The following is a 13,351-nucleotide window of genomic DNA, read 5'->3' as shown; positions in this document are numbered from 1 at the left end:
TAAGTCTAAAAACCCTTGGTCAGATTGCATACAGGTGCTAAAAAAAATAGCATTGTGATAAAGTTCGTTTTCTGTAATGTACTGATAACCATTAGGCCCCCTAGTTGGAAAACACCCTCGGGTCACCCTTCTTAAAGATGGGGACCACCACCCTGGTCTGCCACGCCACAGGAACTGCCCCGATGACCACACAATGTTGCAGAGACGTGTCGACCAAGACAGCCCTACAACATCCATAGCCTTGAGATACCCAGGATGAATCTCATCCGCCGCTCTCCGCTGTGTAGTTTGACTACCTCAGCAAATTCTGCCCCCGGGATTGGACAGTCCATCCCCAGGTCTCCCAGCTCTTGTTCCTCCTCGGAATGTGAGTAGATGGGATTGAGGAGCTCCTCAAAGTATTCCTGCCACTATCCGACTATAGCCCCAGTTAACGTCAGCAGCTCCCCATCCCCACTGAAACGGTGTGAGCGAGATGCTGCCTTACTCTACTGAGGTGCTGGACAGTTTGCCAGAACCTCTTTGGAGTTGATCGATAGTCTTTTTCCATGGTCTCACCAAACTCCTCCCACGCCTGAGATTTTGCCTCGGCACCTGCCACTGCTGAACCCCGCTTAGCTATCCGGTACCTGTCTGCTGCCTCCGGAGACCCACAGACAAGCCATGTCATGAAAATCAAGGTCCTTCTAAAAAAAAAAAAAAAAAAAAAAATTGGCATATTGTGATAAAACTTATAGTGCTCCGGACCCCACGTGACTGTTAGTAGATGCCATATTGGCAGGAAAAAGGTAAACATGGATCGTAAACCTGAACGGGATTGGCTTGGATTTTACTCAGTTCACACTTTAAAACCGAAGAAATCGTTTTGTAAGAAATTAAATAGACTAAACATCTCCGACCCTTACCGTGCCCCTGGGATACATTTTAAAAACGCCAGAAGATGTCGGAGAGGACTTCTTACCGGACCTGGCCGGGGAACCCCTTGGGATTTCCCCGGAGGAGCTGGCCCAAGTGGCTGGGGAGAGGGAAGTCTGGGCCTCTCGACGGTACTGCCCCCGCAACCCGACTCTGGATAAACGGATGGATTACGAACAGATTTACATGTAAGTAGTTTAAATAGTGCTGTGCTGTTCGTAAAAACTGAACGCCAAGAGAAATCACTAGTTTTTTTTTTCCGTGAATAAAATAAAAATGTCAGGCAGGAGCGTGTCAGGATCTGTCTCGGTGAGACAGATAATAGCAATCCAAAGTGCTTTTTATGTGTGATCTGACAATTTAAACCATTGCTTAAAAATTAAATACAGCTTAGCCGGTTAATTGCTGTGATCATAAAACATGTAAACGGCAGCACACAGAAATCACGAGGCAACGTTTTACGTGATGTTTACTTGTTGCTATGAGTAATAAGACAGAAAAAAGCCACGCCAAAATAAGTTTAGGAAGCCCACTAAGAATCGTACACGGGGTATCTTTACAGTATGCTCTAATGGGAAAACAGGCTTCAACACAAACGGTTGTTTTCCACTTGGTCCTAGAGCTCAACCAGTGTCAATTTAATATAGCGTAAAATAGCTTTTGGACGGTAAAAAGTGCAGGGGTCAAAACTTGACTTTGGAAAAAGTGTGTGTGTGGGGGGGGATGTCCCCCCCCCCCCCCCCCCCCAAAAAAAATTAATTACGTCCATGCATGCCGGGAGAAGTGACATCAACTCCCGGAGCTCTAATGTCTGTAATGTACTGATACACATCAGACTTTCTCATATATTAGCTGCATTTCACACAACTGAAGTAGTTCAAGCCTTTTGTTTCTAATGACTTTTGGCATACAGCTCATGAGAACCCAGAATTCCTATCTCAAAAAATTAGCATATGATGAAAAGGTTCTCTAAACGAGCTATTAATCTAATCATCTGAATCAACTTATGAACTCTAAACACCTGCAAAATATTCCTGAGGCTTTGGGCAAAACTCCCAGCCTGGTTCATTGCTCAAAACCGCAATCAAGGGTAAGACTGCCGACCTGACTGCTTTCCAGAAGGCCATCATTGACACCCTCAAGCAAGAGGGTAAGACACAGATTTCTGAACGAATAGGCTGTTCCCAGAGTGCTGTATCAAGGCACCTCAGTGGGAAGACTGTGGGAAGGAAAGTGTGGCAGAAAACGCTGCACATCGAGAAGAAGTGACCGGACCCTGAAGAAGATTGTGGAGAAGGACCGATTCCAGACCTTGGGGGACCTGCAGAAGCAGTGGACTGAGTCTGGAGTAGAAACACCCAGAGCCACTGTGTACAGGTATGTGCAGGAAATGGGCTACAGGTGCCGCGTTCCCCAGGTAAAGCCACTTTTGAACCAGAAAAAGCAGCAGAAGCGCCTGACCTGGGCTACAGAGAAGCAGCACTGGACTGTTGCTCAGTGGTCCAAAATACTTTTTTTTTCAGATGAAAGCAAATTTTGCATGTCATTCGGAAGTCGAGGTGTCAGAGTCTGGAGGAAGACTGGGCAGAGGGAAATGCCTGAAGTCCAGTGTCAAGTACCCACAGTCAGTGATGGTCTGGGGTGCCATGTCAGCTGCTGGTGTTGGTCCACTGTGTTTTATCAAGGGCAGGGTCAATGCAGCTAGCTATCAGGAGATTTTGGAGCACTTCATGCTTCCATCTGCTGAAAAGCTGTATGGAGATTATTTCATTTTTCAGCATGACCTGGCACCTGATCACAGTGCCAAAACCACTGGTAAATGGTTTACTGACCATGGTATTAGTGTGCTCAGTTGGCCTGCCAACTCTCCTGACCTGAACCCCGTAGAGAATCTGTGGGATATTGTGAAGAGAAAGTTGAGAGACGCAAGACCCAACACTCTGGGTGAGCTTAAGGCCGCTATCGAAGCCTCCTGGGTCTCCATAACACCTCAGCAGTGCCACAGGCTGGTTGCCTCCATGCCACGCCGCATTGAAGCAGTCATTTCTGCAAAATGATTCCCGACCAAGTATTGAGTGCATAACTGAACATAATTATTTGAAGGTTGACTTTTTTTGTGTTAAAAACAATTTTTTTTATTGGTCGGATGAAATATGCTAATTTTTTTAGAGGAATTTTGGGTTTTCATGAGCTGTATGCCAAAATCATCAATATTAGAAACAATAAAAGGCTTGAACTACTTCAGTTGTGTGTAATGAATCTAATATATATGAAAGTCTAATGTTTATCAGTACATTACAGACAATAATGAACTTCATCACAATATGCAAATTTTTTGAGAAGGACCTGTATATCCAGATGTCTCTGAAACTAGGTTGGAGCATTTGAAATGTTCCTGGAAACGTTCCTCATGGTGTTACTAAAGATGGTTTCTCTAACCATAGCTGTTTAATATTCCACAAGCCACCAGTTAATTGACATCATGGAATGACATGAGCAGAAAGTGAAATTGTAAAATATCAAGACTAAGACTGTCTCTTTTACAACCACGCTAATGAACTGGAGTTGCTCATTGACTCCAGCAAAGACTATGATGATCAGAGGGTTGCAGGTTTGAGCCCCACTTGGTCTGTCTAGGTTGTGCCCTTAAGCAAGACCCTCCTTGCCTGCTTCTGATGGTGCCAGTGTCCATTAACCTAACTTCTGTCAGTGTGGTCCAGAGCAGCTGTGATTGTCACCACAAGCATGTGAATGTAGCGCCTTTGGGGTCAGGACTCAAAAGTGCTGTTTAAACCGGTTAAGTAACAAGTGAATTAAGTTTATAAGAGTTGCCAAGCAACTTGTCCAGCAACAACTTTGTAGTCTTGGAACAGGACTATTGAACCATACAGTCCATTCAAGCCGTATACAAAAATATAACCAGATATTGAATAACTTGAAACGTTTGGAAAATATTGCCCTTAAAAGAACTTGAATGCTAAACTTTTCTGCAAGTGACTATTCAAATCACTATTGCCCCTACTGAAGACCAAAGCATGTTTTAACCCTTAAGAACTCATGCTGACTCTGTCTCAACCATTCAAAAAAGTGTTTTAGAGTCCTATTTAACTTTGACAAACCCTAATGACATCCTATCCATGCATATATAAATATATATATATTTTAAATGTGTGTATTCCAATCTGTTTAAAGTGTTTAGATTCTTAAAGGCTAAAATGAAATGCAGCAGAAATTGAGATTTAGATCTGCTCTGCCTGCTGAAAGTCAAGTGAATATGGTCATTAGTCAGTAGGTCTACAGACCCGTGAATTACTTTATTCCACCTTTACGGGTTTTATACGGTTTTCACTCCACGGAAATGAGCACAATTATTTTCATCTGAATAGGTTTACCAAGTCAACCTGTTATACTTCAGAATATGTTTTTCCTCTAATTTTTGGAAGACTACGTCAAGTTAATGTCAATCAGTCTTTGGCTTCTCTACTACTTATCTCCCATGTTTAGATCTTTTGTTCCTCTTGAAACTGCCTTTTTTTCCTTTTGAAGATCTGCTCACTAAAATAATTCTCATCATTGGTGAGAAAACCTTTTACATGTCTGCTTATGTCATTTCCTCTTAAATTCTGTACTTTACATTCGATGACAGTCACACCTCAAAAGACCTTCACAAGTAAGTTTGTCTCGTTTTAAGACCGGACTTTAGTGATAAACTGCTCTTTGAGTGTGTTTTTGTTCGTGTGGAGCAGAAACTGAGGCGGACCACCGACTCTGGACAGGTTCGCATGTTCCACATCCACTTCCTAGTAAGGACAGGTCGGACCCCCCTATGCAGAGGCTCGTTTAGAGCCAACAAACAACACTTACCTCCTCAGTGAGCACCATCCACCCATCTGAGCCACCATGTCCTGCAGGATCCAGGGTGCTGGCATCAGGGTAAGTCCTGAAACGTGTCCAGCAACTATCCCAGACCCAGCTATGCTTTCACTTTTATGCTTCGGTGTAGTTTTGTAGAAGGAGACTCAGACATCAACGCGATGTTGATTGTTGACCATGCTTAATTTAAAGTGATTAATAACAGCAAATGGGAGGGAAATGAGAAATTAAATGATTGCGTTTGGTGCTAGTCGTAAAATTAGAATGACGAAGATGATTCAGTAAATCCGTTCAAAAAGTGAAACTTGTATGTTAGATTAATTAATTACACAGTTATATTTCAAATGTTTATTTCTTTAATTTTAATTAAAACTGACAACTAATGAAAATCCCAGATTCAGTATCTCAGAATGTTGTGAAAAGGTTCAAGACCCATGCGACTCTAATCAGCTAACTAAGTCAAAACCTATGTCGATGGTCAAAACCACATGAAAAGCCTTTAAAGGGGCATTATGGGGCAAAACATGTGTAGAAATAATACATGTCTTCTTCATACATTCTCCTGCAATGCCCTGGTCCTGTAGAATGAGCCCTGGCATTTTTATTGTGATTGTCTGTTTTTCTGTAAAATCACAGAAAAAGAGATGCTGGGGTCGAGCAGGCTGCTTCATGTGCAGTCACGCTCAAGCATCGCCCTCCGAACCATTCTTAAGTGGTACAGATATAAAGGACATTATTGGCGTGTTAGCTCGCCTAGTAAGACATTGGACTTATATGCAGAAGACCCGGGGTTTGATTCTGGATGTGAATATAGTTCATTTAGAGTTTCTTTTTTTACATTAATGGTATATTTTTTTTACAGTAAGATGTCCAAATTTTTATTTGAGACTCGCCGAACGGCATTGAATTCACAGATAAAAAAGATGTGGGTTCAACTTTCATTTTGGAACAATTTTACAAGCAAGGGAAGGGAATGATCTGAGCATGCAGGAGGACTGACCCATCATAAACCTTTGTCGGCTGTGCTGAAGAGAAAGGTACAGAACCAAATTATTTAATTAATTAGCTGCGCGTTCTCCTGTCCTCTGTCCTCCAGGCCACACACACACACACACATGGAGCTGACTGTCTCAGCTGTTATTTTCGTTAAGGAGTGTGCACGTACAGCATGCGCGCCTCGTGCACGAGCCTACTATTGAAGCTGCCGTTACGCTTTTGGCCTGAGGGGGCAATCGCGAGCATAAAAATTCAAAACTCCCTAAAGTCCCTTTAAATCGTCTCCGAGTCTAGTTCTGTAGGCTGCACAATCATGGGGAAGACTGCTGACCTGACATTTGTCCAAAAGACGACCATTGACACCTTGCATAAGCAGGGCAAGACACAAAAGGTTGTTGCTAAAGAGGCTGGCTGTTCACAGAGCTCTCGAGTCCAAGCACATTAATGGAGAGGAGAAGGGAAGGACAGGGTGTGGTAGAAAAAGTGTACAACAATAGAGATGACCCCACCCTGGAGAGGATGGTGAAACTAAACGTATTTATAAATGTGGGGGAGATTCACAAAGAGTGGACTGCAGCAAGAGTCAGTGCATCAAGAACCACCACACACAGAAGTATGCAAGACATGGTATTCTAATGTTATGATCAGCACCTGTAGTTTTAAATCTTAGTGATTTACTATCTTATTTGTGTTCTTTCATCCACTGTTAGTAAGATCATGTCTTTACTGTTCCTAGGATTGTGGTTGCTTTAGACTCAACACTCCTAAACCCATCATGTCTGCCTGTGTGGCCCCTCCAAACTGCCCAGACCCGTTCAGAACAGGACCACACCCCATCAGGGACCTGGGAAGCCCCACCTGGGCCACCCTTAGCTCACACCCTCAGATGCAGTTTCAAACGGGTGTAATCCAGCTCACGCAGGAGGAGGACCAGGCCATCACCAGCCTGCTGAAACTACACCACCACAAGGCAGCAACAGAGCCCTGCAGGGACATCCCCGCTCCGTCTACGGAGTCCAACCCTGGTTCTCTCAGCCCCGAGGAGCCCATGAGAACAAAGGGGCCAGGCTGGTCGGAGACAGAGTTTGAAGTGGCGAGCACTCTCTTACACGGCTTTAACCAGGAGGAAGTCCTATTCAGATGTCCAAATCTGACTCAGGTGGACAGGCGCAAACCCAGAAAAGGACAAGGGATGATGAGCTCTAAGGAGTTGACCAGTTTGGAGAAGGACGCCGTGTGTGTGCTCCTCAGCTTAAGGGACACGTAACACTACTTTGTAGTTATTCTGCTGAAGATCTGGTGGTTTGTCAAGCAGTTAAACTTTTTATTTTAAGTTCTTAAATTCTTTATTTTTACTTTAGACGCAAAAAAAAAAACCTCAGTGCTGTTCAGAACGTTCCATGTCAGCGTTTAATAAAAATGTTGAACTTCCTGTACAAACAAGACATTTCTTTTCTCCAATAAAAGTGCAAGTACCGATTTAAAACATTTTCAGTAATATACAACATAATGTACATCTCCAGAGTGTAGACTAGTGGCAGGCTGCAGGGGGCGCTGCAGCGCAGAGCAGCAAGACGACACCTTTCTAAAAGTGGTGTGGGACTTCCTGGCTGTCTGGAGCTTTTCCCTGAACGTGAACAGAAACCTGGCGGTCAGACCCGGTGGGATATGGCGGGATATTCCCGGTAGGAATGCGTGAACCTGCATGGCACCATGCTGTGTTTACAGTAACAAAGGCTCCAGAACTGGAATCTCTTACATTTCACTAACATGAATTCAATGTGGACGGACCAGATTCTGTCTCTTCTGGTCGAAATGAAACCCCCCCCCCCCCCCACACTTGGTTCTTTGGGCTCCATGTTCCATCTCAGCGGTACTTGTTGTCCTTCAGCATGTTGGAAGCCTGGGAGACCCTGTAGCGCTCTAGGAGGTTTTTCCTCCTCACGTGCTCATTGGTGATCTCTATGGTGTTCGCTACGGGGAACCAGCCCTTCTGACCATCAGACAAGCGGATTCCTTCGTACACGCCTGAAGACATGCAAGAGAAGAGCGGGGGGGAGGGATTACGGGAAGGACAAACAAAGGAAGAGCAGGTTTTGTTCATGCAGGTAACGAATCAGCAAACTGCTAAATTGAAGGGTTAAGGATTGAGGCGGGGTGTTTGAACAAGAAAAATCCGCAACATCAGCTCCAGTGAGGAAGAGGAATCGGCCACTTTTCAGTGGACCTTACCCTCGTTGGTTTTACAGATGACGTTGACGATATCAGCCGGCTCCAGGTTGAGCTCATCCGCCTGCTGGGCGACGTACTGCTCTACACACTGCACCTGAGGACAGTCTGAAGCAAACACACCCATAAACAAACACACACCATCTGCTAGAGGGGATGTGTGTGTGTGGCATCCTCACCAAACTCCTCATACACCTTTTCCTCCTCATCTTTGCTGAAGGAATCTGGAAAAGCTGCCAGCCATCTGTGCATGTCAGACCTGTTGACAGAAACCGGCTGAAATATTCATGATCCACAAACAGGAAGACAGTTTAGTTTGTGTGTGTGTGTGTGTGTGTGTGTGTGTGTGTGTGTGTGTGTGTGTGTGTGTGTGTGTGTGTGTGTGTGTGTGTGTGTGTGTGTGTGGAAGTGAAGCCTGTTGGGAGAGTGTTCAGCTTGGGTTTACTTCAGTCTGAGAGCATCTTTTTACCTTGTAGGTCAACAGTAAGACGCCGTTTTCATCCCAGAAGCACCAGATTTGCCCGTGTCTCGGCAGAAGTAATAATGGAGTCAGGAACGCCACAATTGTCAGTTTCTTATAAGTTTAATACAAAGAAACGTTGAGCAGAAGCTCTCTGGAAGTTGAGAACACGTAGACGATGTTGTGGTGACTGTTAAGTGTGTTTTTATTTAAATGTTATAAATATTTACTGTCTTAGTCACCGTAGACTCCTTCCTGAACAGCTTCTCTTCTGAGAAACGGTGTATGACCTTCAGGAGTCATGAGCCAGCAGCCAAAACCCTCATATGGTCTAACAACAAGCTCGGTCTCCTATGTGTTCTAGCCGCTGTGCCTTTGAACACTTTTACTTACAGCTTAGTGTTTTTCATTCATACATGTCACCAGCAACAGCTAAAGGGCAAGTCGAGCAGTCCTTTACTTATATTTACGTCAAAATAACCTAGCGAGTCGTTAATTACAGGTGGGCGGTGCCAAGGAGCGGGCAGCTGTTGCTGATCCACCATCAGCCGGGCTAGTATAAAGGGAGGAGTGAGATGCCTTCACCTAGCCGGATGATTACTTGCCTCCAGAACACAAGCCTCTACACTCACCACTCCACCACACTTCCTCGGATCTCACCCCTGGACCACGCCTCGCTCCTCAAACCCAACCGACCCGCTCTCCACCGCTCACCTGCCCCCTCCTGCATCCTGCTCCCAAGTTCCATCGAAGGGTTCCCAAAAACCTGGTTACCACACTCGGACCTGACCTCCCTTCCCTCAGGAGCTTGTCCTCCCCCACCGGAACCACCGTCTCCCTCGGACCGGCAGATTGCTGAGATCTCCTCCTCCCTTTTAAGCCGGGCGTACACTGTGCGACTTTTTCACTCGCAGCGTTCAGCTTCAGCTCAAACTGTACGACTTCCTCGCAGAGCAGATCTCACGAGTCATGCGCTCACACTGTACGACCCAGTTCTCGCATGCGATCTGACTGCTCACACTGTACGTCTGGTAGCAACACGTCGGCCCTAAAAATGTGCTAAAAATAGCAGTTTTTACTCAACACGTCAGACTTTTTTGTCTTGCCTGTTGTCCTTCGGGAGTGCTGCAGGAGGACGCACAGGGATTTATGGGGGTTGGATGAGGAAAACGAAATAAAGAAAGTGAATCTGTGTTTTGTGATCAGTTTAATTTGACATGAACACGACAAACACGCTTTCTTGACAATCTTTGTGAGTAAAAAAAACGTGTAGAAACAAAAACGAACAGCGTGTGTTATTAGGGAAATAGCGAGCGACCGGCCGGCGTTGATGCAGGATTGCGCGCGCATGCGCCGTGAGCGGTTCTGATACTTTTTTGGATCGTAGCTGCTCGCAGCGCTGCTTCAACAGTGCGATACCCTCACGAGGGACGAGCGAAATATTAAACACACCAGAAGTCCCTGCGACCTCACGACTGCTGATCGGCGGCTGGTCACGTGGTGTTAATCGCCTCTCGTAACCCCCTGTACACTACACGACCGCTCGGCGCAAAACTCGCCCCGATGTCGTGGCTTCTCGCACGACTGGAAAATCGGCTCAAAAAAGTGAAAAAGTCGCACAGTGTACGCCCGGCTTTAGATGGTGCTCCTTTAGTTACATAAACCTTTTTTTTTTACATTATACTCACCCAGTTGTCTCGCTTTTCTGATTCTGTATGTCTTGGGTCAGAAGAACCCCCCACAACATGACAAAACCAGAATTAAAATAAAATAATAAAATACTGGTGTGAGGCCATTCAGGGAGTAATCTCCAGATATGAGTTATTTATAACTTTTACACAGAAACATGCTTCAAAATGGTCACGTTTAATTCAAGATACTGATGTATCTACAGAGTGATAGAGCATAAGGAGTAAATCTGGTCCACCCTGACACCTGCAGCAGTGATCCACCCAACAGAGCAGCAGGTACCCTCATATGAAATCTGGCTAAGCTTGGAGCTGAAACACAACAAGAACTGGAAGTAACAGGATAACCTGTTTTAACATTTTATGGTGGGACATGTTTAGATTTTAGGTGTGGGTTTATGCCAGGAAAAAGTAGAAAGGGGAGCCTGGATCAACCAAAAGGGAGATGGACTCCCCCAAAAGCCCTCAACTGACACATCCAGGGGGAGCTCGATAAATGAGCTACCCCCCACTCTCATCGAGTTTGAACGGGGCTCCCCGGGAAGCCTGTGTATAATCCGACCCCCGGAGCCAACCGTCAATCCTAGTTATAGCAAGGCGTCCTGAGAGCTTCTCAGCAAAAGGAGTTGAATCACTCAGTTTCCTAAACACCCTCCCAGAGGAACTCCTTCGGACCACTTGAGAACCGTTCGGTGATGTACGATGCGTTTTCCAGCATGATGAGCGCTGAAACATGAAGCTACAGTCGTACCTAAGGCACGGTTCCCATGGCTAGGGCTGGGCGATGCGGCCTAAAATCAATAACCCAATATAATGAGTGAGTTCCCCTCGATAACGAGAAATGGACGATAACTACATGTATGCGCAGAAACAAACTAGATGGGCTGATCCTTTTACCGATTCTCCCCTGTCAACAATCTTAAGCACATGCCGTATTACTAGGGTTGGGCATCGAGCATCGATTGGAACCGGTTCCAACTGTTAGTTTTTCCCGCAATCGTTCAAAGTTTATTTTGATTCCTAGAATGCCGACTGAAGAGGAATCTGCAGCCGATCTCCGTGAAAAATAAACGTGATCTGCAAATTGTGATCAACGCTTTCCAGAGCTGATCACACCAGCTGTCTGTGTGCAGCACGAGCCCCCCCCCTCCCCCACCCAGATATAAACACACACGTCTGTCAAACTTTTACTCCGTGATGTAAACTTTAACTCCTGCAGCGTAGAGGAAACTTGTTAAATACGTCAGCACGGTGGATTTAATAGAAGCTTTAAAGAACAAACTCTGGACGGTGTGAGGTGAGTTTGTCTCACTGCAGAAATAAAAACACACACGGAGCGTCAGCAGTCAGACGCAGCCGCTCACCAACACTCGTGTGTGTGTGTGTGTGTGTGTCAGAAGGCTGAGCAATAACCTGTAGAATAATTAAAGTCATCATGCTAGAGCAGCTTCTCTGTGGTGGACCACACCAGCTTCAGTCAAAATAACAATAATAATAATGATAATAATAAATCACACACAAAGTTGTGAACATTTAAATTTCCTTTCTGAACTATTTCTGTTGAGTTTTAATGTTTAAAATCTGTTAGATTGTTACTGACAGCAGCTACGTTTAAGTTTCACTTCCTGTTCTGACTGAACGCTGCTGCAGCATGGAGGTGTAGTTCTCAGTCATCCTGGACATGATCATCCTGAGAGTTTTAGCTGAAGACAGCTGGACGTTTCTGGATATGTTGGAGACATTTAGCCTCTCATCCCAGAGGCTTCTTCCAGACTTTGGTTGTGGTCAGAAACAAACACACTGGTTGTGCTGCAAGTCTTTCTTTTTTTTCTCCAAAACAGGTTTTTGTCTAAATGAAGGTGATGTTGTTGTTCATAGAATTAAAATTCATGTTGAAGTTAAGATTATTTCATCAAGTAGGACCTGTGGTCAGCTGGCTCATGTAAAACATGTCATGTCTTGAAATAATCGGAATCAGGAATCGATAGGAACCGGAATCGAAACAAGGAATTGGAATCGTTCAAAATCAAACGATGCCCAACCCTATTTATTACTGTAACAATCCTAAAGATAATCTTATCAGATAATCTTGTTAGGGATGTGAGACAATATCAATACACAGAAATATCGCAGTATTTCATTTTATGATACTGAAATATTTAAATGCAGTGAATCTATTTTTAATCAAGAACTGACATGCAAAAACGTACTGTATTACTTGTGCGTGGTTGCAATTCAAACTCCCACTGCTAGGTGGCAGCAGCTTTTACCACCTTCATTCTGACAGAACAACCAGATCTCGCAATTACACTGGATGTGTCTCGGAAGTGTCTGGCCTGAGTTTTCTAATTAAATTCAGTCTTAAAAATGGCAACTATCGTCTAGCTTTGAGTATCGTAACATATCGTATCGTCTATTTTATTGTGATACATGTCACAATCGCCAGATTCATGCCAACACACACCTCTGATTCCTGCAGTGTGTTGTGTGTTATGAGCACTCTGGTCTGCTCAAAGGCACACCGGGCCCGCTCCGGTCATAGGTCATAAACACATTGAGTGGTCTTGGTCTGATTTTCAAGGACAAACTTCTGTTGAATAGGACGTGTAGCCAATCAAAAAGTGAGGTGACAGAAGCCCTCAGCACACTCGTCCTCCACCATGTTGGTTTACTCTGAAGGCTCAATTGCGAGATTTCTGGTCAGACTGGGAAATGTTCGTGTGTGAAATTGATTGTTGCGTAGTGTTTTCCCGTGTTGCCACATACACCACACCCCGTCATGGCAAAACTGGTATAGCCACGATTTTACCACCATTTTAGACCGTTTTAAAGGAGAATGTCAGAGCCGCTGGGGGTTTCGTATAGAGATGGGCGTACTCACTGTGAGGGGGCTTTGAGGAGCCGTTCCACAGCGCGTCCCTGGTGGTTTTCCACGATGGTGAGGTTGAAGCAGTTCTCGTAGGTGACGCTGCCGTTGCTTTCCTCTAAAGGCTGAACCTGCACCATGGAGCGATGACCGTGGTCCATCACCACGAAACGCTCCGCACTGTTCAGAACAAAACACAACTCAGAAAGGAATCTGGTGCTGAGAGAACGCTGAGGTTGAACTTGAAACTCCAAAATGTGCTTGAGGAAGTTTATAAAAAACCCCACAAGGGCATCGTTTAGCTCTTCATGTACTTTACCAGGA

The 13,351-nt window shown here is 44.9% G+C and overlaps 1 protein-coding gene across 2 annotated transcripts in view; it reads right to left on the bottom strand.

Annotated features, from left to right (window-relative positions):
• Nucleotides 1-7,534: 7,534 nt before the first annotated feature.
• Nucleotides 7,535-13,351, bottom strand: part of arhgef15b (Rho guanine nucleotide exchange factor 15b) — a 35,411-nt gene continuing 29,594 nt past the window's right edge. For both annotated transcript variants that reach the window (XM_015977231.3, XM_015977232.3), the window contains exons 14-17: nucleotides 13,043-13,207; nucleotides 8,193-8,272; nucleotides 8,017-8,121; nucleotides 7,535-7,812 (exon numbers count right to left, since the gene is read on the bottom strand). In XM_015977231.3, the coding sequence (XP_015832717.3) occupies nucleotides 7,652-7,812; nucleotides 8,017-8,121; nucleotides 8,193-8,272; nucleotides 13,043-13,207 (511 nt within the window). In that variant the 3' untranslated portion in view covers nucleotides 7,535-7,651. The remainder of the gene's footprint in view (nucleotides 7,813-8,016; nucleotides 8,122-8,192; nucleotides 8,273-13,042; nucleotides 13,208-13,351) is intronic.

The sequence above is a fragment of the Nothobranchius furzeri genome, chromosome 2 (genome assembly GCF_043380555.1).
Source record: "Nothobranchius furzeri strain GRZ-AD chromosome 2, NfurGRZ-RIMD1, whole genome shotgun sequence".
Lineage (NCBI taxonomy): Eukaryota > Metazoa > Chordata > Actinopteri > Cyprinodontiformes > Nothobranchiidae > Nothobranchius > Nothobranchius furzeri.
This window is presented reverse-complemented; position numbering and strand designations above follow the sequence as displayed.